Here is a 26,515-nt window from a genome sequence, read left to right as displayed (position 1 = left end):
GCGGGCCGAGGCCGCCGTTGCCCGCCTGTAGCGCGAGCGCTATTTAAGCTTTGGCCCTGGGCGGCCGCTTGTGGCCGTGGGTGTTTGCGCGGCCCTGTGCTCGCTGTGAGGGTTCTGACGGCGCCTCGGGGTGGTTCCGGTAGTGCCTTTCTGCGAGCTGAACGTGGCCGGTCCGCTTATGCTCACCTGAGGGAATTGGCTTTACTGCCCTTAGGTGGCTTGGCTGTATCGCAGTCAGCGTGGGGCGGAACCGGCCTGGCTTGTCTTCCGTGAGCTGACTTCGGTATTAGTAGCAAACGGCACAAGAGCCAGGGCTGCAAAACCCGTCTCTGAAACCGAGTCCCTCCTCCCTGTGCCGACCTCCGAGTTGCTGCTGGTACAAAGCTGTTTAATTCAAAGGGACTTCAGTATTCCTGTCTCGGGGGCAGCTGCGGTTTTGAGCGTAGTGCAACTACCACAGTAGTAATTGCCATTGCTTTTGCTAAAACAATAGTAGAAATGGTTTTGCCCTGTTAAAAATGCAGTTTGTTCGTCTGGTATTTTTAAGGAATCATGTTGGTGAAAGCTGTGTCAAGCTCTCTTCTGATACAGGGCAGTTTAGTATCTGTTAAACATAAGCTTTGTCTGTGCTGCAGGCTAAAGTGCTGCTGTAGCCATATCTCTCTTAGCTTTATCATAACTAGCTTCAGCACTGAGAGGTTGGAGATAAAGGCAGGCTCATTCTGTTTTTTTTCGTCCTTATCAGTACTTGAGCAAAGCAGATTGATGTTAACTGAGGTGTGACAATGTTGTCCTACAATCACACATGCTGAGTATCTTAAAAGCGTACCTTAGTATACTGCACCTGAAAATGGCAGTACTGGATGCTCAGAGGTGAGAGGCACAGACGTCAATAACAGATGAAGAGACATATAGAGGAGGATTACCAAAAGAGAGACCTGCTCTCTTCCTGAAGGAGGATTCCATGTACCTGAATAGTCACCGGGCTTGGAATTTGCTGCCTTCCAGAAGAGCATGTGAGCACTTCACACTTGATCATTTTCTCTCAAGCAAAACAGCAGCTCTTCGCTCCTGCACCTGCTCAGTTCCTTTGCTGTCGTCCTGTTTGCTGTCGTCCTGTTAGCTGTGAAGACCATTTTACCTGGTTTGGACAACAGGATTAATTCAGCTGACAGCCATGGTGTGTCTTGAGGCAGGACAGCAACAAGCAGAGGGTCTGCAGTTACTGAAGCTGGTAGAGTAATTCCTCAGGCTGGCAGGTGAGCAGTAACAAGACTCTTGTGAGAACCTAGTGCAGCCCCAGGTACTGCCTCTATTCCACTCTAAGCTTCTGCAGACCTAGCTGACTCAGAGGCATTAATTCCTGGCTCCCAGGCAAGCCACCAGTGAAGGCAGAGTGAGGAAGAGAGTGCTGAGACCGAGTATAACCTGCTGGATGTCTTGTGGAGTCCTGTTGCTAAGTCTTCTTTCTTTCTTCATTCTGAGGAGTTCAACTGCTGCTTGTTAAAATGACAGGGGAGGTGCACAATATATGTTGGAAAGATGAGGAGGATAAAAAAATAGTTTGAGAGCTGCTAATACAGAGCATTAGACAGCTAATCTGGGCAAATTATTCCTATAAACTTGATATTAAGAAGTATCTGGGTGACAAAAAGAATCAGGTTCTTTTGGTTGATGTTTAAAAAGGTACTTGGAGTTACTTGTATGGTCATATGCAAAAGAGCTTAGACCAACAAGTTTTCTTCCTGTTCATCCTTTTTGTTTTGCAATAGCAGACTATGCATCCCGTGTTGCTTGATTCTCAATCTTCTGATTTATTGCCCACATCCTTTTGGCAGCTTCACTTCTTAGAGAACTGCATATATTTTGTATTTTAAAACAGGGTGATTGGCTCCGAACTAGGTAATACATAACTTTCCTTTGTTCTGGCAAACAATAATTTTTGTATGCAGTGTAATTTAAGCTACTGGTTGTCCACCAGGCAAGATTTTGATGTATATTTAAAGAACCTTGGTTTAATCAGTGACAATAAATTTGAGCTGGCCTTTTGTCAGTGTCCTTGGAAATGCAGGACATAATTTTGCTGAATCCTCTTGTAGCTTCATTCAGCTGGATGGTAAAATTACTTAGGTTATTCAAGATAATTAGAGTCTGTGGAAGACTTTAAAGGAACTTAGCAAAACCAGTTGAATGGGCAACACACTGCAGGTAATATTAATTATTAATAAATGTTGAACAAGAGAAATCACAAGAAGAAATTTTATTTTATTCATATGCTAGTTTATAAATCAATTAAGGGGAAGACTTGGGCACTGTTATTTATAGATCAGTTAAACCAATGATCAGAAATGCAAACACCTATGCTAGCTTGTGGGATTTAAGCCCCTAAGCTGAAATCGGAGTTCATCCTTCTGAGGCGTTACGAGCATAGCTGCACGCTGCAGGCACCAGTGCTCACTGCAGAGACACCTCCAGTAGCAATAAATGTTCTGGAAGCCATAGGAGTGCAGTCATTCTTATGTTCTTGGGTTAGACCAAACAGTGGTCTACAGCTATTAGGAGCTACTGCGAGGGGTGGATGTAGCTGTAGAGTTTAGGGAACAAGCTTGTATATCCACCTTGTGTTGTGCTGGTAATTGTCAACTGAAATATCTCTGTTTTATTTCCTAGTGAGCCCCTAGATCCCTAACATGTTCACGGGGTTGAACAGAAATTGCCCCTCAACATATTATTGTGTAACGTAGGATTTTTTGTATTTTCCACTGGGATGCCTGGAACATGGTACAGGATTAAATGATTCTCAGTTCAGTAAGGATTAACAGTTACTGTAAAAGAAACCAATAGTGACATAGTTTGATTTTTAGGTTTTGTGTGTTCAAGGATCTGAACTAGCCCTTTTAAGTAATTATGCTTTTATTGGCCCTTTTACATTCTTTTTCAGTATTGTCTTTCCTTTCTAGGCAGCTATAGTGCTGTGCCTGGATGTAGGCTTTTCAATGGGCAGTTCTGCCTCTGGTGAGGAGTCTTCGCTTGAACAAGCCAAGAAGGTTATGACAAAGTTTGTGCAGCGACAGGTATGTGTGACTTTACATGTGATTAAAAACTGTTAAAAAGGGAGAGAAAGTAATGACGTTTGTGAAATATTTTCCTCATTTACTAATACTGAAATAAATGAGAAATGAGTAAGAATTAGTCCAGTTTTAGCAGGAGTAACAGTGCTCTTTGTTTCAGCTGTACTTTTGTGGAGATGTGGCAGTTGGATTGGTCACTCTTTTTCTTTAGGGCAGTAGAAACTTTTAGGGGAAAAAAGTACTCTTCTCTTTCTCTAAAATGTTTCAACCTTCTTAAGATTTACCATACTGAAAACGCATTTCAAGGACTGAGTCGGCCAATTTTACTGGTTTTATGCCAGATATCCTCATGTCAGTCTGCTAGTTCAATTATATCTAAATTAGTGAACTCTCTGTAAGATTACATTTTGGTAGGATAGCACTGAAAAAGTAGGAAAAAGTAAATCCACTGTACTTGACATTGCTTCAAGATTAGTTCAGCTTGCTCGAGTCTACCTAACATAGCTGTGTATGAGTCTACCTGTGTTTTTATACCTGTTTTGTACTTTTTCTGTTTCCAGGTTTTTGCTGAGAGTAAAGATGAAGTCGCTGTAGTTTTGTTTGGCACAGATGGTACTGGGAATGACCTTGCCAGTGAGGATCAATACCAAAACATTACTGTACATAGATCACTAATGCTACCAGATTTTGATCTGCTGGAAGACATTCAAGATGTGATTAAACCAGGCTCTGAACAAGCAGACTGTATCCTTTCGTTGTAGAGCTCTTCTTGAACTGATTCAGCTACATAAGGAGACAGGAAGTTAGTGTTGTGAAATGGGCTCAGATTTGCCTCTGAAGTTTTAACTACTATCAGAGTTCAGCTAATTTGTGGTTCTAAGTTTGTTCAAAAGCAGATTAGCTGCTTTTTCACATTCTTTTAGGCTAGCAGATGGAGTTTTGGCCTTAGGGAATCGTTGCTTTTATGAAGTGTTCTGTTAATTAAAGAGAACAAAGATAGCAATAATATAATTTTAGGCCTCAAATAAGGCACGTGTTTTTAAAAATAGTGTTGCAGAACTTTGTTTATGCTTTTTCATCAAATAAAAATATTGTTTACAAAATATGTCAGCAGAAATACCAGAAGCCAGATGAAGCAGAATAGAGGTTTATCAGATTGATTTCTATATAAAGTATTTCTAACATTGCCAAATGTCACTTGCTGGTTTGAATGTTGTTCGTGTTTGAATGTGTTCTGTTGTTAGCTGCATAAGGTGAAGTGTTTTAAAAGAAGGCGATCTCTATAGTGTCCCTTTGTGTGTTTCATTTACATACTGTTCTAACTTCCCGTGTTGTCTTCCCTCTTCTTTCTGGCCATAAAATGATGGTAGTGAACTCTGTTCAGACTGTCAGAGCTGTTTCAGAGAAATGTGCAGCCAGTTAGCTGTATCTTAGCAAAAGCAGAGTCATGTTCCTTCTTCAATCGGTGGGCAGGTTTGTGCGCAGTGATAAAAATACATTCCCAATAAAAACTGTGGTGAGGAAGAAACTATCAAGAGATCACCAGATGCAGATGTTTTGAAGGAAAACTTGCATGAGAAAATGGTGTCAGGTATTGAAAGGACAAGTAAATTTTGTTTGTGGATTCAAAGTAACGTTGTAAAGACTAGATTGCTCTTTCATTGGACTTGAGCCTCCTCATTGACAGTTAAGATTGGGCCCTGAAGCAGTCTTTTTACTGTTCCATCAGATAAATGGGGAAGAGACAAGATCACAAAACAGACAAGTTATATAGGAACCTCTTGCACAGTAGATATTGAAGAGTACTTGTCTGAAAAAATTGTTTGCTTGTTAACTAAAATGCGTGTTTGTCAGTGTTTGGGAGGGAGTGAAAACGGAAGATTGTTTCATAGGAAAAACACTTTTGTGACACGATTCATGTTCTAGATGAGATTTTTCTTAAATTCGCTTAGTTCTGGATGCAATTATTGTGTGTATGGACTTGCTTCAGAAGGAAACAATGTGAGTATGTAACTCAAAGCCTTTTACAGAATTCTGATCTTGCACTTTGGAGCTGATCTGATTTCTTGTCAGTATTACATTTCCAGTATTATATAAATAAGGAAAATGCTTTTAAAAAAAAAAAAAATTAAAAGCAAACAAGACACTGCAGGAGTCTGTCCCTGAAGAATCCCCAGGAGACATCTAGCTTCTCCAGACAATTTAAGAGCTTTCTGATGCAACTGGGAACTTTGCAGTAGATTCATGAGAATATTAATGCCATTATACAAGGCACAAAGACTTCACTTAGTGTCACATTTCTTGTGATCTGTTTTCAAAAAACATTAATTCAGATGCTAAAATGCATAGAAAAGGGCTACCAAATTTGTAAGGGTGATGGCATATCTTACAAAGAAAAAAAGAAAACAAAACTAGAAAGGTGAGTTTGTTAAGCCTAGCAACTTAAAGGCTGTTGGAGATAAGGTGGCTGTTTGTAAATATGCAGGGTGTGGGAGATAAACGTGCAGTAGGAAAAAACACTGTTTAAGCTGAAAGAAAATGTTGGCACAAGTGTTACAAAGTTGTCAATGAATGGACAACTGGAAATGTGACTGTTTCTAACACTCAGTGGACTGACTGACGGTCCAGGGAAGACAGCCTTACTTCCTCTCAAAACACAGATTGAACATGTTGTTAAAAAGATTATATGATCTAGTTGTGAAAGCAGAAGACTAGACTTAGTGATGCAATTTGTATTTTTATGATTGAAGTCTAATCGGCATGGAGAGCTGTATCAATTTAATGGTTAAAACTGAGTTGTAAATTAAAATCATTGCATTTATGGCAGTATAACCTTGAATATCTGTGGAGGAACTGCTTTCGTTATCTTGTGGGTAAGTTGCTTGTATGCACTAACCCCTTTGATACGGGCTTCAGCTGAGAAAATACTACTGGGTAAAAATTCAAGAAAATCACCGTTATGCTGAATATCCAGATAAAAACTATATCAGTTTAACTGAATTTTTTTCTGTAGCTGGCAGGTTATTGTTACTACTACTTAGCGTATTAAGTAGGCTTTGAAGTCCATCTCATCCAATGAATCTACTGAATTAGCTTACTAAAATGGAACCCCCGCCAGCAGTAGTAATTTAAAATACATTTTTGTTTTCACAAGGACAGACTTAAGCTGCAAAGGAAAAACCCAGTATAATCAATAAACAACCTAACATATTTTAGTAGCATTTTATCTACGTTGGTGAAAATTGGCAGAATTCCATTCATTTAATTAGTGATTTATACAGTCACAGGGCTAGAGCCAATGAATCTACTGAATTAGCTTACTAAAATGGAACCCCCGCCAGCAGTAGTAATTTAAAATACATTTTTGTTTTCACAAGGACAGACTTAAGCTGCAAAGGAAAAACCCAGTATAATCAATAAACAACCTAACATATTTTAATATGCTAGAGCCCTCAATTTTAGGGGGTAGGAGTGAGTAGGGGGAATCATATAAAGATAAAAACTTACCGTAAATAGTATGAGCGATGATAGAACAACTTCTACCAAGTAGGTTTGTTTGTTTATTTTTTTACAAGTATATTACTTTGATGAAGCTTCAGTTTTGTAAGGAAAGAATTAGAAAAAGGCCTTCTAGATATTTCCAGTATATGTAAATGTTCTTTTTGTATTTTAAGAGGGAAGAAATACGAGAAGAGACACATTGAACTGTTTACAGACCTTAGTAGTCCTGTCAGTGAGGATCAGCTGGAAATTATCATTGCTAACTTGAAGAAAACAGGAATTTCACTTCAGTTTTTGTAAGTATGGAAGTGGCTGTTATACACTCTGCCATTTTTTTAAAGGGAAATTATTATTCTTTCTTAATAATGATCTTGAAGGAGCTGGTGATCTGTTGGTGTATTGTTTCTACAGAGGTGTACCAGTAAGTAATATGATTGTTATAAGTACTTATATCAATTACACATGCCGTGAATTCCAGTTATGAACCAAATCCCCTTGTTTAAGTGATGTGCAAATACATATTAAGATGGTGGCTTCTTCTCCAGTTAAGTTTATAGCTTAGAGCCAAAGTCTGAAACGGGAGACAAAAGATCTGTATAAGCAGAGAAGTGGGAAACAATGAGCCAGAAATAGCCTCAGAAGCAGTGATTTTGTCACAGCAACAGCCTAGATCCTTTTAGGTAAGGGAGTTACTGGGAAGAAATAACGAGATAGCGTTGCAGATGTTTATAGCCTGATTCTGGTGTCAGTAGAAAAGCAAGTCTGAAGAGAAGGGTTATATTCACAGTGATGGACTTGGGAACTGGAAGCGGAAAATGAAAGCAATGTCTTACATGTTACGACAGGAATCCCTTGGCTGTCTTGGTATAGGCATTCATCTGAAGAATCAGTGGTGGTGCTGGGATCTGTATTAGTTGTTGCACATGATGGTAACATAGGAAGCTATAGGTCTTCTAGTAGGAGTTTATTTAAAAGCAAAACTTTGTGTGAATGTTAATTTTTGCTGTTTATAACAAATAATTTCACAGAAGAAAGTTAAAGCCACAGTTTTACTTCTGACCATTTTAATATTTACTGTCACCTAGATCCAGCATTCTGTAAGGAGCAATGTTGTGAACTTGACAAATTCATTAAAGCCATTTGCGGACCCACCTGCAAGATAACAGAGGGCTTAGGTAGCAAAGTGTGACTGAAAATCATGGGCTGATCCTCCACAGAAAAATTCTTTTTTGCCTGTGCTTGGGAGAGGCTGAATGTGAAAATGTCAGACTACTCTCAAGTTCTGTCTACACAGCAAAAGAAGGTATGCTTGCAACATGCCTTGACGTGCCCCTTCTAGGTTATTTGAGCTATTGCTGGCCCTGGAGGCAGCGGAGACACGATACCATGAACCTGAGTACATGCTGCCAGCCAGAGTTACATCTTTCAGAGACCTGGTATTTAGCCCTTGCTACCTTGTCTCCATACCTGTAGTTTGCTATGCAGACTAGGACAGATGCTACTACCACAAGTTGCAATTTTATTTTGTGAGATTTCTGATGCATCTTTACATTTTCTTTGTCTGAAATATAGCAAAGGAAAAAGCCCCATGGCTAATAGGAGCACTAGGGAAATGTTGCTGTTACAGCATCAACTGCAGATTTACACCCTGTCTCCCAGCCACACGAGCAAATGATGCTTTGAGAAGTACATGTACAAATGTAAAATACTCAGGATACTGGTTTAAAAATAATTTCTTGCTAAACCTTGTCCTTTTGTTATAACCCATGCTTCCATCTCTTACACCCTGTTTACTGATTAGGTTGTAACTTGTGGTAGATAGTTGGTTTTCCTCCCTGTTACCAAGCACCGAGCACATGCTGAGCACTGTGTAGCTTTGGGAATTACACAGGTCTCATCACAGGAGTCTCTAAGTACTGTATAATGAAAGTAATCTAACTTTTATGTATCAGAGGTTTGAAGCTTTTTGCTTTCGTAACGGCTTTAAAATACAGTTTCTCTTTGTCAGTGGATCTGCTTCCTAAAAAGGTACCAAACACTTTGCTGAACTTTAGTTTTTAACTCTTCTGTATGTGACATTGTTGTGCATATTGTTAACTCTGCTTATTGTATGTTGTTCCACAGATAAGTTTAGTGAGGACTAATGAGGTGAAAGTAACGTAGAGATCTGTAGGCTGTTTTTTTGAAAACATAGTAAAATGCTAAAATTCTTTTACTTTGTGGAAATGTGGTAAAAGGTATCATGTGGTTTCTTCAAAATTGGATCAGATGAAAGGTTTGAAAAATCTGCAGTCATTGTCGGGGGCACAGAGTAGAGGTTCTTACACATCTCTCTTTTCTGTGGTTATTACACTTAGTTAACTCTGTTATGAAGAGCAGCAAAATCATTTTATCTATAACCCCTGGCTAAATTTTTAAATCTGATTGTTGAAGTGCAGGAAAACGTGTCATCTTCAGTCAGGAATTCACCTAGTGTTGTAAGCTATTAAAATCTCAAAGAGTAACATTTACTCCAGAAATACATAATAGCCCCACTGCAGAGAAGGGCCCATTTGCTGGCATTTAGAGCCGATACAGAATCACAGGCCTGGAATGGCCTTTAATAAGTCATCTAGAGCAATCCTCTGCTTCAGACTGGGTCAGTTGTACGTATGTCCTTGCTAAGCAGTGTTTGCCAAATCTTTTTATAAAGGTTTCCAGTGATGGAGTCTCTTCTATCTCCTCAGGCTGTTGGTTTTAGAGATTATGGTTTGAAATACCTTTATCAGGTTTTTGAATATCTGACCTGACTCCATGATGTAATTTGAGTGCAGGCTGAGTATGAAGAACCGATTGTTCCCTTTCTCTCTGCAACAGCCTTTTATATTTAAGACTGTCTTGCCTTCTGACTCCCTTCTCTACAGGCTGTATTTTGTTCAATCTTTTTTCATAGATCTTGTTTTCTAATCATCGTTGTCTTTACTCCCTAATCCCTTCCTGTATGTGCACATCTTTATTGACGTATGATGCCCAGAACTGGTGCAGCACTCTGGTCAAGATGTTACCAATGCCAAGTAGACCTGAAATACTACTTCATGTGTTTCACAAGTCATGTGGCTCTTTATACATCTGATTGTTGATCCTGATAGAATTTTTGTTTTGGTTTTGGTTGGTTATTTTAATTAAGAATAACGTCAAACTAACTGCTTCTACTTGTGTTCTTAGTCTGCCATTTCCAGTGGATGTTGATGGAGGTGGAGATACAAGTGCCAGTGTATGTTCTCAAGTGCACAGAAACTCTTTTCCAAGAAAGGGTTTAACTGAGCAACAGAATGAAGGCATTCATGTGGTGAGGAAACTGATGCATACTTTGGACGAAGAAGGAGGGCTGGAAGAAATTTATACTTTCAGGTAAACTTGGCTAATCCTCTTTATCACACTGTAAATTTACTTTCTGATTTCTTCCCCAAAAGATGAAATTGAATAATCAGTCAGTTGGCTTCCAGTTTCACTGAAGTCAGTGAATTTTGTAACTTATTGTACACTCAGTCCCTTTCAAACAGCTGCTTCAGTGGCTTTAGAATAGGTAGAAAATCTTACAGATTTCAGTGGAAAATGAATTTTCTATATCTACATTTAAAGAAAAAAATCATTTTTCTTCCATCTTTAGTGTTGGTGGATTTTGGAGGGAATGTTTCTATAAATGAGGTTTCAAAAGCATGTTTTGGTTTTGGAAAGAGTTGGAATTTGTGACATAGTGCAGGTAGAATATTTGCATTTAATGGTAGCCTTTTTACCTTGGTCTCAGACTTCTTTTAGCTCACTTGTTTATCAGACTCCCACAAATGTTTTGAGTAATGTTGTTTGTTGAATCCTGCTGTTTAATCACAGACTACTGTGCCATTGTGCCAAACAATATACTTTTTTAGCAGCATTCCTAATGCAAGAATTGAAGGATGGTTTTTCACTTCATGTTTCCTCAATGAAAGAATAAAAATATATATGTCTCTGAAAAACTGTAGCTAATGATATATCCAAGACTTTTCCACATAGGTGTTGTCTCGGTTGGGAAACAAGCAAAATGCATCTATATGCCTTATAAAAGTCTGATTTTATTGTCTTAGTAGTTCTATTCTACAATTATGAAGTGTGATCTTTTAGACAACGAGTTTTTCAGGAAACTTAGTAGACCATAGCTGTAATGTGATTATCAAGTGTAATTTTTAGATGAGGTACCTGTAGGTTTACATGCTGTTATTTATAATTTTTTGTGGGATTTCCTTCCCTCACCCTGCCCAACTGATCTGCTTTGCACCTCAGCAGCCGGTTAAACTGTTACTTGAGCATTATGTGCATTAGTGAAGAAACATGCATCACTGTGTATGTATTCCATACTAGTCAACAGAGCAGTCTAAGTCTCTCGAAAAAAGCAGGCTTTGTCATTGCATCGAAAGACAGCACAGAAAAGCAATATCTTTCTGGGTCCATTTATCTTTAGAGTAGTCCATATGCATGAAGCTACTATGTGGCTTGGCCCCTTCTTTATATTTTTTTTATCGCAGGCTTTTGCTACCGTATAAGCTGTCTTTGTACCATGCTTTCAGGGGAAGTCCAAAATCTTTGGATAAATAGGCGTTTGGCTAATAGATTAAAGCTTTAGTTGTTAAATTTGTTTAAGAACGTGTGAGGTTTTAGATGCAGTTAAGTTGCTTATCAAGCTTTAAGAAGTCAGCCTTGCAAATCTGTCATGATAATTTACCAACTCAGATACACTCTCTGTTTTCCTTCCTGCTGGTAAAAATATTTCAACTCTTGTGAAAATAAATTAGTTATGCCAGGAAAGCAAGTGAGAAAATTTTGTTGTATTGTTTTAGAGTTTGATATTCTGACTATTGGACAGGAGGTACTTCTGCTGCCTCTGGGTTTTGGGGGAAGGGATGGGAGGAGCAGAGACGAGACATGTTTTTAAAATACAAGTTGAAATGTGCATTTACTAGGGTTTTATTGGCTGAGTCTTCTTTGATAACAGGGAGCATTTTTCTTCTATAAATATAAGAAATTAAAGAATAGAGTTAATAAATTGAGCTTAAATGACATTTTTAGGCATTTGACATTTAGGTATTTGATTTTCATATTCATCCTTGAATGTATGTGTTGCAGTAGTTTTAATGATGTAGTAACAGGTTCTTTTTAAAAATCCTATATTGATGTCTCTATTGCCAGAAAAAGTAATTTTTCCTCCCTTCCTTCCTTTCCCCAAGGAAAAAAAAAAAAAAAAGGAAATACAATGCTTACCTCATTATAAAAAACCCAGTGCATTTTCTCCTTTCATTGTGCTTCTGTTAGAATTTTCAAAAAGACCCTGCTCATCCTAATAAAGTTAAAAAGTAGAATACCAAGTTGAATTCTGTACTAATGTTTTTAGGAGTTACTCTTGACTTCTGCCAGACAAGTGCTTTAATCAAGAGAGAGGTAGATTTTGGGTTTTATCATCAAGTGAAAAAGATGAGGTCAACACTGTTTTATCTCTGCTTCATCATGCAATAAAAAAAAATTATGATCGCTTTCTCTGAACTGGAATTTTATAGCAAAATAGCTGACACAGTTTGTATTAGCTGAAAGCTGTTCTGGGGTGCAAGCCTATTTGATTTCACAATAATGTATTATAAATTACTTTTACTGTCAATTTTTAATTTTTGGACTCCATTGCTTAAAGTTGTGCAATTGAGTTAATGCTCTTTAGAATAAAATCATTACAGATTTTTTTTGTGTTTTATGAACTTGCATATATGCTATTTAGGCTAGAAATATTCCGAGTAACTTGTTTCACTCTAACCGAATGCCCTGAAAATAATGAGTTCATTAGTACTGTATATTAAAAAAAAAAAGTGTCAAAAGTTAATTACCTCACAAACAAAGTCCTGTTAATTGAAACTGGATTCTTTATTTCTTCACCTCCACTGGAGAAAACATTTTACCACTTAAAAGAAGCCTTTTCTAATTTGGGTTATTTAGCTAACTGCGTGCCCTAATTGGGTAAGCACAGATAAATGTAAAATGCTTAATAAGCGACTGTGTAGTTTCATCACAAGACCTAACATACTGCCTTTAAGCCCTAATGTCACACCATCACAAAGGCTCGAGATGGGAATAATCTACTGTAACACCTCTTTTTTTCATTCTCTTTTCTGACAATAGTTAATTACAAGATTATTCATACAGTTTCTTTTCTAACGCTTGGTGCAGTCTAAGCTGAAACAATTGGACTCCTGCATCTCCTTGAAGAGAGTGTATTGTCTGTAATATTTTATTACAGTTCACCAGAGTTCATTTCTGTTTTCCCGATTCCTTCATTTAGAGAGAGCCTGGAGCGTCTTTCGATGTTTAAGAAAATAGAAAGAAGATCTATGGCTTGGCCCTGCCAGCTCACTATTGGTTCTAATTTGTCTATAAGGATTGTGGCCTACAAATCAGTAAGTCCATAAAATCGTCTGGTTTAGTGTATTTTGGCAGCAAGTTAGGTGCAGCTGCATGTTTTTTCCTTAAAGCTAAGAAAATAAAAGATAAAACAACATCCAAAATAATTATGGTAGAGATTTTACGTGCATAGAAGCCAGTATATCTAGAACTGTGGTTCCCACAGCAACTCTTAACTTCACCATATTGTACACATATGTTAAAGAACTAAAATTCACGATGTACGGAAATAGAAGTAATTGCCATCTATGCTGTGACACTTAATGGTATTGAAGTTGACAAACCTGATTAAGAACGCTGCGATTGTGTGAAGCTTTCCATTCAGTGATATGTCTGCGGCTCAGTGAGATTTAATATATATTTCTGAAGCCCTAGGCATGAGAGGAATTATGCACGTGTATATGTAAAATGGTGGGTGTAAATGTTTTACCAGTTATTGTTTCAAATCGCATCTATTGTTGTTTCAGACTTGGCAAAAAAGATATATTTTTTCAGCTTGTTTAGTTTATACTGTTTGGCAGAGCTTGTGCAGTCTGTTTCCCTTACAGTTTATATGGGTCCTTCACACAGTGCTAGGAAGGAGTGTGTTTAAACACAGAAAATGTGCAAAATTCCAGTTATTGAATAATTAATAGGTAACTATATAGTGTGGCAGCATTGATGGATCTGGTGAGATGGAGATTAATTGGTTTTTTATTTGAACGCAAGACTAAGAGTCTGGCCAATATTGCAAGGTTTCAGGAAGATGTGTTATGAAGTTGAAATATATCTGATTTCTGAGAGATAGGCATACTAGCCTTGAAAGAGATCTCTGCTGCCAGCTTTCTATTTATACTTATTCATAAATTTTTTTTTAATTAGGATATTGTGCTAGACCTGTACAAATGTGCAGTAAGAGTCCTCTCCAAAGGTGTTTACACACAAAATAAATGAAGCTTGGGAGAATAAGCAACATGAACTGAGTGACTAGCCTGGGGTCATACAGCAGTTGGATCAGAGCTAGGAATAGACCTGTGATACCTACTGACATAATCTATTCTGTCTTTTCTGTTTTCTGCCCAGTTCTCCATTTTTCTTCTCGTTCACTAAGTATACCATTAATTTCACTTAAGTAGAGAGAAGAGAAAGCATTTTCTTTCCCTGTAGTTGGGAAACATTCACTCATTGCAATATTTATTCCTTCTTTCCCCTCCCAGTCCTGTAATGCAACTGGAATCTTTTTCTGCCTTTTGGGGAAGTTGCAGTAACATAGGGTATTTTTATCCTGTAGTGTAGTAAGCCTGATGCAAAACTTGGGCAAACAAGCTGAATGAGCACTGAGTCTTCCTGTATCTTTAACATATATCTTAATGCTTTGTCAAAAGTGTTTATGTAGGTGGAGGAAGTAAAATACATAGCAAGCAAGTTATATGTTATCCTGTCACTAAAAGACTTCCACAAATTACTTAGCCCATGACTTCAATGAATATCCAAGACAAGTATGCAGTCAATATGATATAGTTCAGGTGTTAGGTCTCATACAGATTAAACAGTGTGCTGAAAGCACTGTGGTACCAGTCAGAGATGCATATTTGGGGCTGTCATTATTAGTCCCTTATGGGCAAAATAATGCAGTACTTGGTCTAAGAGTTTTTTGCATGTTCTGGTAAGCACTCTGGATCCCACTGAAGTGTTAAGCGTTCCTCTTCTTTGAATTCTGATATAAAGGTCATGGAAGAGAAGGTGAAAAAAATGTGGACAGTTGTGGATGCTAAAACCCTCAGAAAAGATGATGTGCAAAAAGAAACTGTTTACTGCTTGAATGACGATGATGAAACAGAGGTTCAGAAAGATGATACTATTCAAGGTATGACTTCTTTGTGTGCACCCTGAAGACAAACCGAAGATAATGGCTTGTATTCTTAAATCACCTAAGTGCCTTTTACTTTCATACCTTGAAGCCTAGCTGTGATCTCAGAATGTAAGCTCTGTAAGCTGATGGAACAGAGAAACTGTTATGTGACACTCTTTGTCTTCACATATTTTAAAAATTCTTACTTTTGCCAGTAATAGGAATAATAATAATACCACCAGGTGGAACTTGGAAGGCACTACAGCTTCCTAAACTGTAATCTGTGGAGGACCATACCTCAGTTTTGTAGTGAGTTATACTGCTACCTCTATTGTGTGTTCAAATCTTCCATTGTACTGGTAACATGAATACTTTCATAACACTGCTTTTTTCTAGATAAGCAGCTGCTCTAGATGTTCTGCAATTGGGAAGGTGAAACCATTAAAGGAAGGTTTAGTGTTTAAGAGTCTATTAGCTTTGCTGTTTAAATTCCGTAACAGGTTCAATCTGAAGTAGTGGTATGCAGAATACTTCTTTTATAACCTTCAGCTTTTTTCTGAGGGAATTAAATTCCTTAGAAGACTAAAGGCCCCAGAAACAGTATGAAATAGTCTAATTTTTAAAAATGGAGTTAAGCAAATATGTTTAATTTTTTGCGATTATATAAATATATTTTGTTAGTAATTTTTTTTCCTTTTCTGTTTCAATCCCACGCAAGTAGGGCCAGTGTATTAACTATAAAGGACAGAACTATTCAGATAATAGTATAGAAAGTGCTGTGAAATGAATAAAATAAATTGAGAAATGAAGATAAATACTGTATTTTTTTTATTTAAACTCTTTCAATTGTAGCAATCATAGATGTTTTGTAGCAGTAGCAGATAAAAATGTTCTGACGACAGTGTGATTGTCTTTAAGCAGAAGTGATAGTTAAAAGCTAGGAGTCTGTTTATGTTTTATAACTTCAAAACTTCTAGTAAAAAAACAAAAGTCCACTTTTTATAGTGAATGTATTTTGAAGCATTTGTGACCATTCTCTGCTGATGTCCTGACTGCCTAAGTTGGTGAGTGGCTGCGGGATACTATTAAAAAGAAGTGATGAACAGTTCAATATGAACAAAAGAGACCAAAAATTTCTTTATCAAGTTAAAGAGCTGCTGATGCTTCATGGACTTTTGTGGACATTTTGAGAAATGTCATAATTAGATAATATTTTGCATTTGAACCACCCATACTGAAATTTCTTTCATTCCACCTGTGTGTTTGCTTTTCAGTTTCCAGGAAAATGCATCTACATACAGATTTTTCATCCAGGGATTTACCTTTGTTCCTTCTGCTTTCTTCGCACCTGAGGATATAATCCTTGGTCTGTGACAGTATAATAAAGTGATGATGTTACAGGGAGGATATTGTAGTTTGAGGTAGGGGAATCAGCAGTTGGAACAGATGATACTTGTGAGAAACTAACAGCTTCCTATTTTGTGGAGATACCTCTGTAATGTAAGGCACGGGAAGTAAAACACAGAAATGTATAGAAAGACCACTTCTGCATACAAGAGTGTTTTGGTTTTCCATTGCATGTGAGGGTATATCTCACTTCCACTGTTAACACATTTTGTTCTCTGAATCCCTTTTGGTGTCATTTCCGGTCCATGATTTGTGATATGTTTGAGGTTTTTTGTATTACATTTGCAGGAAATGTTGCAGTCTATTTGCTGAAATCTGTTCTGATTTGCTTAAATCTATTCTGTGAGCATAACTTTGTTGGGCAAGATACTCAGTTCCCTTATTTTCTTTCCTGCTTTCTACAAGGGTAGCCACGTTACATAAAACGATGTACAAGGAGTGCAACTGCTGTTCGTGAAGTGCAAATATGTCTATGGGGTGTGTGGTTTTTTGTTAACAGGGAAAGTAATTTGATGAGCATGTGTGGAGTGTAGCTGTGGGGCATGCATGCGTTGTTAAAATATTCAGAGCGCTAATTTCAGTGTTAGAATTGCAAGCCCATATGCTTACCAGATGCTCTTCTCTTGTTCTCCAGGGTTTCGCTATGGGAGTGATATAGTCCCTTTTTCCAAGGAAGATGAAGAGCAAATGAAATATAAAACAGAAGCGAAATGTTTTTCTGTTTTGGGATTCAGCAGATCCTCTCAGGTACAGTACTAAACTTCTTCCCATTCAACTTCCTGGGTTGTTCAAGACAATTGATTTCAGTTTGAATTCACTAAAGTTGTGGCGTTGTACTGGGTTCCAGTAGTTTGTGAACTGTGACTTGCTTCTTGTTTCTACTATAAAAAAACCTAAATGTAGCGAAGACTTCAGAGAACTTAGATGAAGATAACATAATTGAAAAACTCTGCATATTTCAATGAGATGCTTGGTGTTTGTATGCACTTACCTGTATACTTGTGGTATTAACTTTGCCATTCGTTTTACCTGGAAGTTGTAAGAAACTTACATTGAGCAAATACCTTAATAAAAGCTATCCAGCACTAGGTGATTTCCTGCAGAAAATGCAGGACTTAAGCATTAGGAAAACCTTTGGCAAAGGCTTAACAAACCCTTCTTGAAGCAGGATGCATGAGCAGAAAGTACAGAGATGTGAGCGCCAGTAATTGCTGGAAGCGTTAAGCTGCTCCCACTCTCTCTTCTCCAGGATATTGCACAGGGTGACTGAAACTTTACTCTTCTTGGAGTTCACTGCACCCAGTCCCCTTCACCACTCAAAACTGAAAGAAAATCTTAGGGCAGCTCTGCGCCTTCTGTTCTGAAAGCAGCCCTCCTGCTCTTCCCTGAAATGCCTCGCGGCCTGAACAAACTAGAACCCTTGACAAAGGCTGAGGAATCATTACCTTTACCAGGAAGGAAAGATGCTAATGAAATAAGAAGTATCTGTGGGAGCTTACTCCCAAATGGATATAACATATTTTTACTTTACAGTACAGGTGGCACAGAGACCCCTGCACGTTGCTCAATATGCCCTTAGACTACTGCAGTGCGGTGGTCCAAAGCATATTATTAACTGAGGAGCTAGGAAATTATGTTGATTTATTGAAATGAGAAGCCAGCCTAAATGGGAACTGTAACCTGGTTGCTCCTTGAGGACATTCAGAACTTAAAGTTGTTAAGTAACACTGAAGCTTGTGTACTGAAAGTAATCGATCGAGGAACATATCATGCTTGAGCTTATATGCCCTAAATTGCCCAGGGCAGAGAGATTTTAGGGGCTGCTAAATCCTGTACCAGAAACTGGGTCTAACAAGTGAAATGTTGTGTCTGAACCCAGTGTTTCAATGAGACAATTTCTTGCACCTTTACACGCATTCTTAGCCCAGAGCTGAGTCTTACTGTCTTAATTTAATTCTGTAAGATGTATTTCACCATGTGCAGCATTTTCTTATGCTGGAGGCTGGCCTCCTATTTCCACTTGAAGTCTGACTTTTATTGAAAACAGAAACTAAGAGGAAAACAGATGAGAAGCATCATGCTCCTGTAAGTGAGCTGTTATTTCACATGGATTTCTTTTGCCACCATTGGTCAGACAGTGTGGTAATACCTTCAAATACATAATTAATAATTAATTGTAGGAATATAATTAGTTGTAGCAGTACTTTTGATTCACATAAATATGCCTCAAAGAATTAACAAATTGGTTTTATATTTTTTTCAATGCACAAAATATTTATTGCTTTTGATAATTTTTATGATGTGCTTCTCTTGTCTGTGGATTTCATAACGGATAGGAATTACATCTTAAATAAAATGTGCTCTGGTCCTGCAATGAGGAGTGTGAGTAATTATGCCCAATAGTGGTTGCATAGATCTCAGTGGAATAAAATTATTCAGGTGTGATTGCAGGATTAAAATTACACTGTATAGATAATGATATCGGGAAGTTTTCAACTACAGTTGGAATTTTCAAGACCCATGCTTTCCTCATGTTTTGGCTCCTGAATTTTATTGTTTGGAATCATAATACTGACACTATTCAAATGTATGTTTTATATTAAATTGTTTCTTTTAAAAGCTGTGGAGAAAAGATAATTTATTATTAACTGGAGAAACTGGAACAGCTCCAAATACATAATTAAAGAAGGAATAGAACCACCTCATATTATTTTTCCGAGTTATTCACATCCCTCAGGAAAGAAGATCAGAGGCCGCTTAAACTTTGATTTTTAATTTATAAGCAATGCCATGTAAATCAAGAAATAATACTTGAAAATATTACAAAGGGACCATTTTTTTTTTTTTCAAACAAAAAAGGTGTAGTGATACACACGTCTAGATATTTATACTATACTGAACATAAAATTTCCTGAGCTTTTAAAGACAGAACAGCAAAGAATAATTGCAGGTAGAATAATCTGAGTTGAAGAATCGTGCTGTAATACGTTAAACAGATCTGCTCTGGTGCAAGTTGTCACTGACGTCAACAGCATATGGTAATTTGCTAAATAATGAAACTCCAGGTCAGTTTGGAGACAGTGTAATTTGAAGAGATTTTTCTTTAACAAAGAAAGGTCATTTTAACCAGTGTTCATAGCAGCGTGCAGTCCTTGTGACAGGTTTTCCACTATTGCAGTGTTTCTCTAGGTGTGTTTCACAGCCTCTGTAGCTCCAGCTATTCCAGCAATGCCCCTTAATGAAACTGTTGTTGCTTTTTTTTTTTTGGGGGGGTGGGGTGGGTGGGGTGTCAGCCATGTTCACGAACAGCATAAACTCTGCTAACAGATGTGCTTCTTTGCCAGCACAGCTGTATATACTCCAGGCTGCTGTTGAAGTAGCTTTATTAATTAAGGATGGGACCTTTTTCAGCTCCTTTTTGACATGTCTCTGCTAGGAAAATTTAGTAGCATAAATGTAGTATCAGTTAGGTTTCGGTCTTTTGTTAACTACTGAGGTTTTTCCACACTGACTCGTGAATTACTGCAGTATTATTCAGACTGGTATTATCGTACTGCAGTATTATTCAGCTGCAAGTACCGTAGTCTTTCATTCCTGCCCATTAATAGAAAAGTATGAGAATATCCTGCCTAATATGACTGAATATCCATATTGAGGGATAAATGGAGATATGAAACATATACAGGGCTTTAACTTCTATGCACAGTAATTAAATTTTGTGGCTTCTCACTTGAGTAACGTGTTAGTTGTTTCATAACTTAATTGGTCTGGTCACATTAATGACACTTGTTTTAGATCAGGCTAACTCTTGACCATTTGGTTCTGTAGATCCAGAGGCATTACTACATGGGCAACCAGGTTCTGAAGGTCTTTGCAGGGAAAGATGATGAGGTAAGGTGAACTGAAGTTTAATGCTGAAGGTGTTTTGCTGTGGAACAGAAAAGAATAGTAGTGGTGCTTGAAATTGTCCCTTCTTTCTGTGTTAAAATATTCTTAATCAGCTTCCAGAGGTCTTGTTCCATTGCCCATTAGGATGTAAAGAAGTTGGATTAGACCCCAAATGAATACCATATCTCATGAATAATGAGAAACTGGTAAATATTATGTTTGTGCAAGGGCATGGGGAACCTGGAATTGGTGCTTAAGTCCATTCTCATGCAGAGCAACAGTGTGTCCTGTCGCTGTGTTATTTGGAACAGACCCCCAAATTATTTTAAATATTAGAGGTAAAAACCTCACTGTAGCGTTCCTTTAAGGGTCTGACTTCCCTCCCTTTCTCTCTCTTGTAATACTTCTGAGAGCTCTTTGCACCTAGTGGAAAAGACGGAACGTGCTGAATCTAAAGTTTGCTGAGCTTTGAATGGATCCACTATCATGATGAGATTTGACCTTTCTGCTTCTTCATTTTTTAAACATGGAAAATGCTTGTGTTGAAGTTACAGCTGAGATGGGAACTAGTCTTGACTAAATCAATGCTGTTGAATTCACTGTGAAAGATGTATTTCAGCAGACTAATGAGAACTTACATGACTCTCTAGACTTTTCTTTTTTTTCCCCCAGAATGCAGCAGTTGCTTTTTCTGCCCTTGTTCATGCATTGAATGAGTTGAAAGTGGTAGCTATAGTGCGGTATGCTTATGATAGAAGATGCAACCCGCAAATTGGGGTAGCTTTTCCGTATATTAAGGATGCATACGAGGTAATTTTTCACTCTTCCCTTTCTGTAGAGAGCCTCCGTATTGATGCTTTACAAATACCAAGTAATAAATGATCATATTTGAACCATATGAATTTGCAGCGTTATGTAATACCAGAAGAAACCAATGTGACTTTTCAGAGTGATTTTAGGAAATAGTCTTAAGACAAGGAGGTAATAAATAGTATTAAGAAAATTCCATAGAAAAAATACATGGAAAAATAATGGCATATATTTTTATTAGTATCTTCTATATTACAGATTTAAATGATGCTAATTTTTATTTCAATAACCTAGTAATAATTTCATTTTGTTATCCTCAAAATCTCAATTTTTTTGTGAGTGTAATCACATACTTATGTAGTAAGTTACCACTGCTTTCTTGCTGCGTTACTACTTACGTCTCTGCGTACAATCCAAAGTTGCACTAGATTCTTTCATTTTCTTAAACTGTGGATTTATCTCCAGGTTGCTTGGTAGTGCAAAATTTGAATTTGATAGTTGCCATGGCATTTCAAGCATGTCCAACTACGCTGTTGTCACTAGGTTTCCAAGTCAACTGGAACTGAGGGGAGGAGCTCACAGCATTTAAAGCTGTTGTTTAAATTCATATGGAGAGTTAGGAAGACAGTAGTATATTTATTTACTTGAAAAGGTTATTTTAAAAAACAGGAGAAAAAAAATGAAGTCTGTTTCTTAGGGGAGAAAAAAAAAGTAAGTTCTGTACACAGCAGAATCATATTTGAAATATTTTTTCTTAAATTCTGAGAGACCCAGAAGCAACACAGTATGTCAGAATTTTTTGCAACATATGTTTCCACTGATCTTACTTACGAGAGACTTGAAAGAGCTAAATATGTATAGCATGGCTAAGCAATGACGAAGGTGGGGGCGGACATAACAATCTTCAGACTTTTGAAGGGTATAAACAAAAAGATGGAAAGGAGTTATTTAGGGTGGTATGAACTGGAGGAGGTATTCGAATAGAGAAAAAATTAGGCTGATAATGTTAAAAAACCAAACCCAACTTTTGACTTTAAAACACGGTAATCTATGATTAAACCTCCCAAAGTGCCACTGTATGGGGTATTTAAAGCTTGGCTGGTTGGAACTCTGCACAAGAAAAAGGGATCAGATGACCTGGGACGTCTTTATTCCACCTGTAGAAAAATGAGGAGTGTAGCCATCGCTATAGTATAAAATAATGCTGTATTTTATTCTGCTTAAAACTGTGTTGCTTTGTAAATATTTTATTTAAGTATTTTGATACACACAGATATTAGATCTTTGGATTTTTTGTATGTTTATATTGCCCTGGTAGGGCACTTTGGGATACTTCAGATTTTTTTTACTTCAGGCTCAGTTGTTTCTTTCTTCTTTTGTCTTGCTCAGTGTCTCATCTATGTGCAACTACCCTACATGGAAGACTTACGACAGTACATATTCTCATCCTTGAAAAACAATAAAAAATTCGTTCCTACAGGTAAGATAGTCCTTCACTGCACAACTGCACAAAGTAACCTACTTGTCGTCCTTTAAGACACTCTAAAAGAGCTAGAATATTTGGCTTTCCAATGAAAACATAAGTTTTGTCATTATTTCGGCTTAAGAAATAAAGTCCAGCCCTTTGGGAATACGTTAGGGTGATGTCACCTTGAAGTGTAAAGCCTGTATCAAAACTTCGCCAGCTTAGTTGCAGGCTGAGCAGACTTGAGGTCTGCAGGCTGTCTTTTAAAATTGTCCTGTTAAATGACTTGTGGTTCGGGTTATGGAATTATTAGTCTAACAGGATCTCTGTGATAGGCATCTGAGATTTAGTCCTCCATATCCTTTGATCTTTGAACTCATTTGTGAGACTAAATGGCCAACCTTGTGGGAGCTACAATATGTGATCAGCTTTGTTCATACAAAGGTGGTCCTGTAGCCAGTTGCAGTATGGCCTGTTAATATAATGTACAAAGGCAAAGACTGTATTTTCTGTGGTGTGTTGTTTTTTAAAGGATGCACTTACTGGTGTCCTGATTCAGATGGAGGGTGTCTTTGGAGAGCCATAGAATATGCAGCTATACCAAGCTTGACTCACTCTTCTGAGAATTTTGCACAGCAATGAGTGTAAATGGATGTAGTTTGTGGTTTAAAAGCTACTCCCGCTTCTTTAATTTGTTATGAGATCCATTGAATGGGCATCTGCACATAAGGGTATATAAAGCATGCTGGCTTGTTTCTGAAACAGTTTCTATTTTCTTGCCTATAACTAGCAGTTTGAGAACAAATCTGAAACCTATCTTACCAAAGCAGTAGTTGACTATTGTGAACTGTGTTAATTTGCAATCATAACTTTTAAAATTTATATTACACCATTTAGTTTCTCAAACCAGATTTCTCCTTATTTTCTAAGTGGCCTATAAACCCTCTGTTGCAAATGAAAACATCTTGAAAAAGAAGAAAAATGGAAGCAGAAAGGCAGCAGTAATTGAAGTCTTGGGGGCGGGGGAGGAGGGGCGGGAAGGAAGGCTTTATGACTTTACGTTGTAGTCCTTAAATAAAGCAGGGGTTTTATTACTGTGTCCATTATCCATATTCTTTATTGGCACGTCTGTATCTGCAGTGTATTCTGTGGCATGTAATGATTTGGTCAAAATCTCGCATTATGAATCTTCATTTATAAATTGTTTCAAGAAATGCATCCATCTGCAAGTGTATTTAATTTTTCTTTGTATGTAATTGCTGCCTTAGCGGATCAGTTATCTGCTGTTGACTCTTTGATTGATTCTACGAATTTGGTTTGTGAAAATGATGATGGAGAAACTTCTGAGGACCTGTTTAAGCCGAGCAAAATCCCAAACCCTCATTTTCAGAGGTTATATCAGGTGAGACGAACTATCTTGCATTTTTTAAAAACTTCTTTTGTTGTGACTTTTCACCTTTCTGTCTTTCTCTGATTCACATTGGAAAGATTTGCATTGTGAAGATGGGAATATAAATTCTTTTGCATTTAATTATGGGGTAGCCAGTGACTTCCATGTTGTTCCTGATACAGATTTTATTAGTAAAATTTCCAGTTTCCAGGAAGCAAGGGAAATTGCACCTGCGCTGAGTTGTCTGCAACAGCATCAGTGATATTCATAGGCACCTAGACTAGACAAGTTAAAACTTTCTTTGGGTATCTCAACACTGTATTGCCACGATCACGGTGCAGACATAGACTCCAGCTTCTGGGCGAAGAGAGAAATTGACTGAAAATCAGAGATCCGTTTAGCTCCTCACTTTGTGTCCCATCAAATCTTGAGCAGAGTCACTTTTCTGTGCATTGTTGCATCTAGCAGTGGTTCCAAAACAAATCAGTCTGAGGTGAACTTCATTGGTAGTAAATGGTTAACATTGTTGACATTTAAAATATTCCACGTGGGTGTCTAAGCTGATGCATTTTACGGGCAACCAGAACAGTTCACACTTCTTGCAGTTATTGTATCAAGCTGTCTACGTTTTGATTTACATTCCTTTCGTATCATGAAGATTTTCATTCCAACTGTGAGGATGAAAGACTTAATTACACATTGGAATTCAAGTGTTCAAAAAAATGACACAGCAAATTCAAAAATAAGGAGAATTACGATACAATTTATGCAGCTGCAGAGTTTTGTTGTATAGAGCCCTGGAGATATATTGAGTGCGTGACTCCACTCTGAAAATTGACCAAAAATGGTATTACAGCATCCATGTTCGTCCTATCTCAACAATTCCAAACAAAATCTTTTCAGTTTACAAGTAGGAAGAAGATGCTTTTTTAAATTAAGAAAACATACTTTAACTTCCAAAAGCCATGCTGCCCCAGTATTCTTAAAAGAAGCAGAGGATCTGAAGGTCATATTTATGTTTCAGGAACACCTGTAAGCCCACTGTCTTCAAATCCTACTCTGATTGACACCTGAAGAACTGAGTGTTCCCTTCAAATTCTGCCAGTCATATTGACAAGACAGTGTGTAACTGAATGCGAGACTTGGTCAGTAGAAGGTTATTGCTGGGCAAGAGCTTAAAGTGGATTGACCTCTGCATGACTCCTATTTTAGGAAGGATTGTAAAGCTTGGGTATTACAAAACAAATATGGTTTTGCTTGTAAATGAAACACATAGAGGATAGAATTTCCTCTTGTTATATTGCTAGATACAATTTTGCTTTCTTTTGGTTCAGCGGATGTCACCTATCAACGAAAGATGTTTCTTTAGGTGTGCCATTTATCTTCTGAAACAGTATGATGGTGGTGTTCCAGCAGTTGAGTCAAGTGCTACTAGAAGAGAGTAACTGCGTAACTCACCAATTTCCTTAGAGGCTAATAGGATTTTGTAAGGGTGAATACTACTGGTGAAAAAAAGTATTTATTGACTGTTTCAATGTACTAGGTAGTATACAGTTCCTGTCCCCAGTGTGTGCTATTTATAAAGCCCTAAATTACCAGTCCTTTTAGTGCTTTCTTTTGCCTGTGCACAGCCCCATTTTTTTGTCTTGGTTACAAAACTGCTATTAATCCATATAACTTGCAAAAAGATTGTCCTCTCCTTTGCTGCAAACATGTTCCAAATTCTTAATATTTTGTTCTTAGACCAAGTGGCACTGCTAGTTCCTTAAGAACTACGAAGAAAAATTACACATCTTTTGAATGTAGCCAGTAAATTGATTGGGCTGAACAGGACCTATAGATGGTTTGGAAAAATAACTCTGAAGAAAGGATGAACTCCCCCTTCATTTCCTTGCTCTGTTACCTCATGAAGATACTTGGAATGATAAGTGACAAGAGCCAGAACTTAAACAGAAATGTCAAGCTAAATTATATCTCTGGAAGTAGTGGTAGGCATCAGGAAATGACAGAGTGGGTGGAAGGGAGTTGCTAATGCTTGCTGGGGAATATCCTATATTTGGAGTTTCAACTTTTATTCCTTGCTTCCAGAAAAGCCTAAGTGAACTTCCATAGTTTTTGTGGTGGCAGACTTCCAACGTCATTGTTTAAGTTGTTCCTCTTAAATACAGGTGTTTGAAGCACACAAGACATTTGGGGAATGCAGTGCATTTTATTTGATAGCCAAATGAACAAATTGCTCAACAATGATTGTTCTGTACTGAGACAGACCTGGGGGGAAGGTTTGTGGGGACGGTGGCCTGCAGCATTGCATAGTTCATGGGATCCAGCTGCAGAGTCTGCATCTAAATATGCTGTAATGGCTCTTGTTAGACTGCATGTAAGCGACCTCAGAGGACTGAGCTCGTTTGTAATTGGTTGGACTGTATGGTGATGTTCTTTCAAAAAGCAGAGCAACAGGGGGACAGGAGGTCGCTCACGAAGGTCTGTAAGGGCTTTCAGCAATAAGTAATCTTGTCTTTGGTTGAATGTAGTGGATCTGTTGGAAGGTCATTTTGGAATCGTCACAAACTAGGTGTAAACTGAACTCTAAGACACTTGTGTTTGGGATTCAGTTCACACAGGTTTAACCACCCAAAAGCTAGCTAACTAGTGTAAGCTGAGTTGTCCGAGTCTATTCTATAATCCATGAAAAAAGA

General features: G+C 37.7%; 1 protein-coding gene across 1 annotated transcript in view; it reads left to right on the top strand.

Annotated features, from left to right (window-relative positions):
- Positions 1-2,948: 2,948 nt before the first annotated feature.
- Positions 2,949-26,515, top strand: part of XRCC5 (X-ray repair complementing defective repair in Chinese hamster cells 5 (double-strand-break rejoining)) — a 47,206-nt gene continuing 23,639 nt past the window's right edge. Inside the window, exons 1-12 of the mRNA XM_009581889.1 lie at positions 2,949-3,074; positions 3,632-3,815; positions 5,024-5,072; positions 6,746-6,868; positions 9,777-9,962; positions 12,910-13,024; positions 14,736-14,874; positions 16,901-17,013; positions 20,095-20,157; positions 20,827-20,964; positions 22,354-22,444; positions 23,698-23,831. Coding sequence (XP_009580184.1) covers positions 2,997-3,074; positions 3,632-3,815; positions 5,024-5,072; positions 6,746-6,868; positions 9,777-9,962; positions 12,910-13,024; positions 14,736-14,874; positions 16,901-17,013; positions 20,095-20,157; positions 20,827-20,964; positions 22,354-22,444; positions 23,698-23,831 — 1,413 coding nt within the window. The 5' untranslated portion in view covers positions 2,949-2,996. The remainder of the gene's footprint in view (positions 3,075-3,631; positions 3,816-5,023; positions 5,073-6,745; positions 6,869-9,776; positions 9,963-12,909; positions 13,025-14,735; positions 14,875-16,900; positions 17,014-20,094; positions 20,158-20,826; positions 20,965-22,353; positions 22,445-23,697; positions 23,832-26,515) is intronic.

This window comes from Fulmarus glacialis, unplaced genomic scaffold (assembly GCF_000690835.1).
Source record: "Fulmarus glacialis isolate BGI_N327 unplaced genomic scaffold, ASM69083v1 scaffold7087, whole genome shotgun sequence".
Classification (NCBI taxonomy): Eukaryota; Metazoa; Chordata; class Aves; order Procellariiformes; family Procellariidae; genus Fulmarus; species Fulmarus glacialis.
Note: the sequence above shows the minus strand (reverse complement) of the source record. Positions and strands in the feature narration are given on the sequence as shown.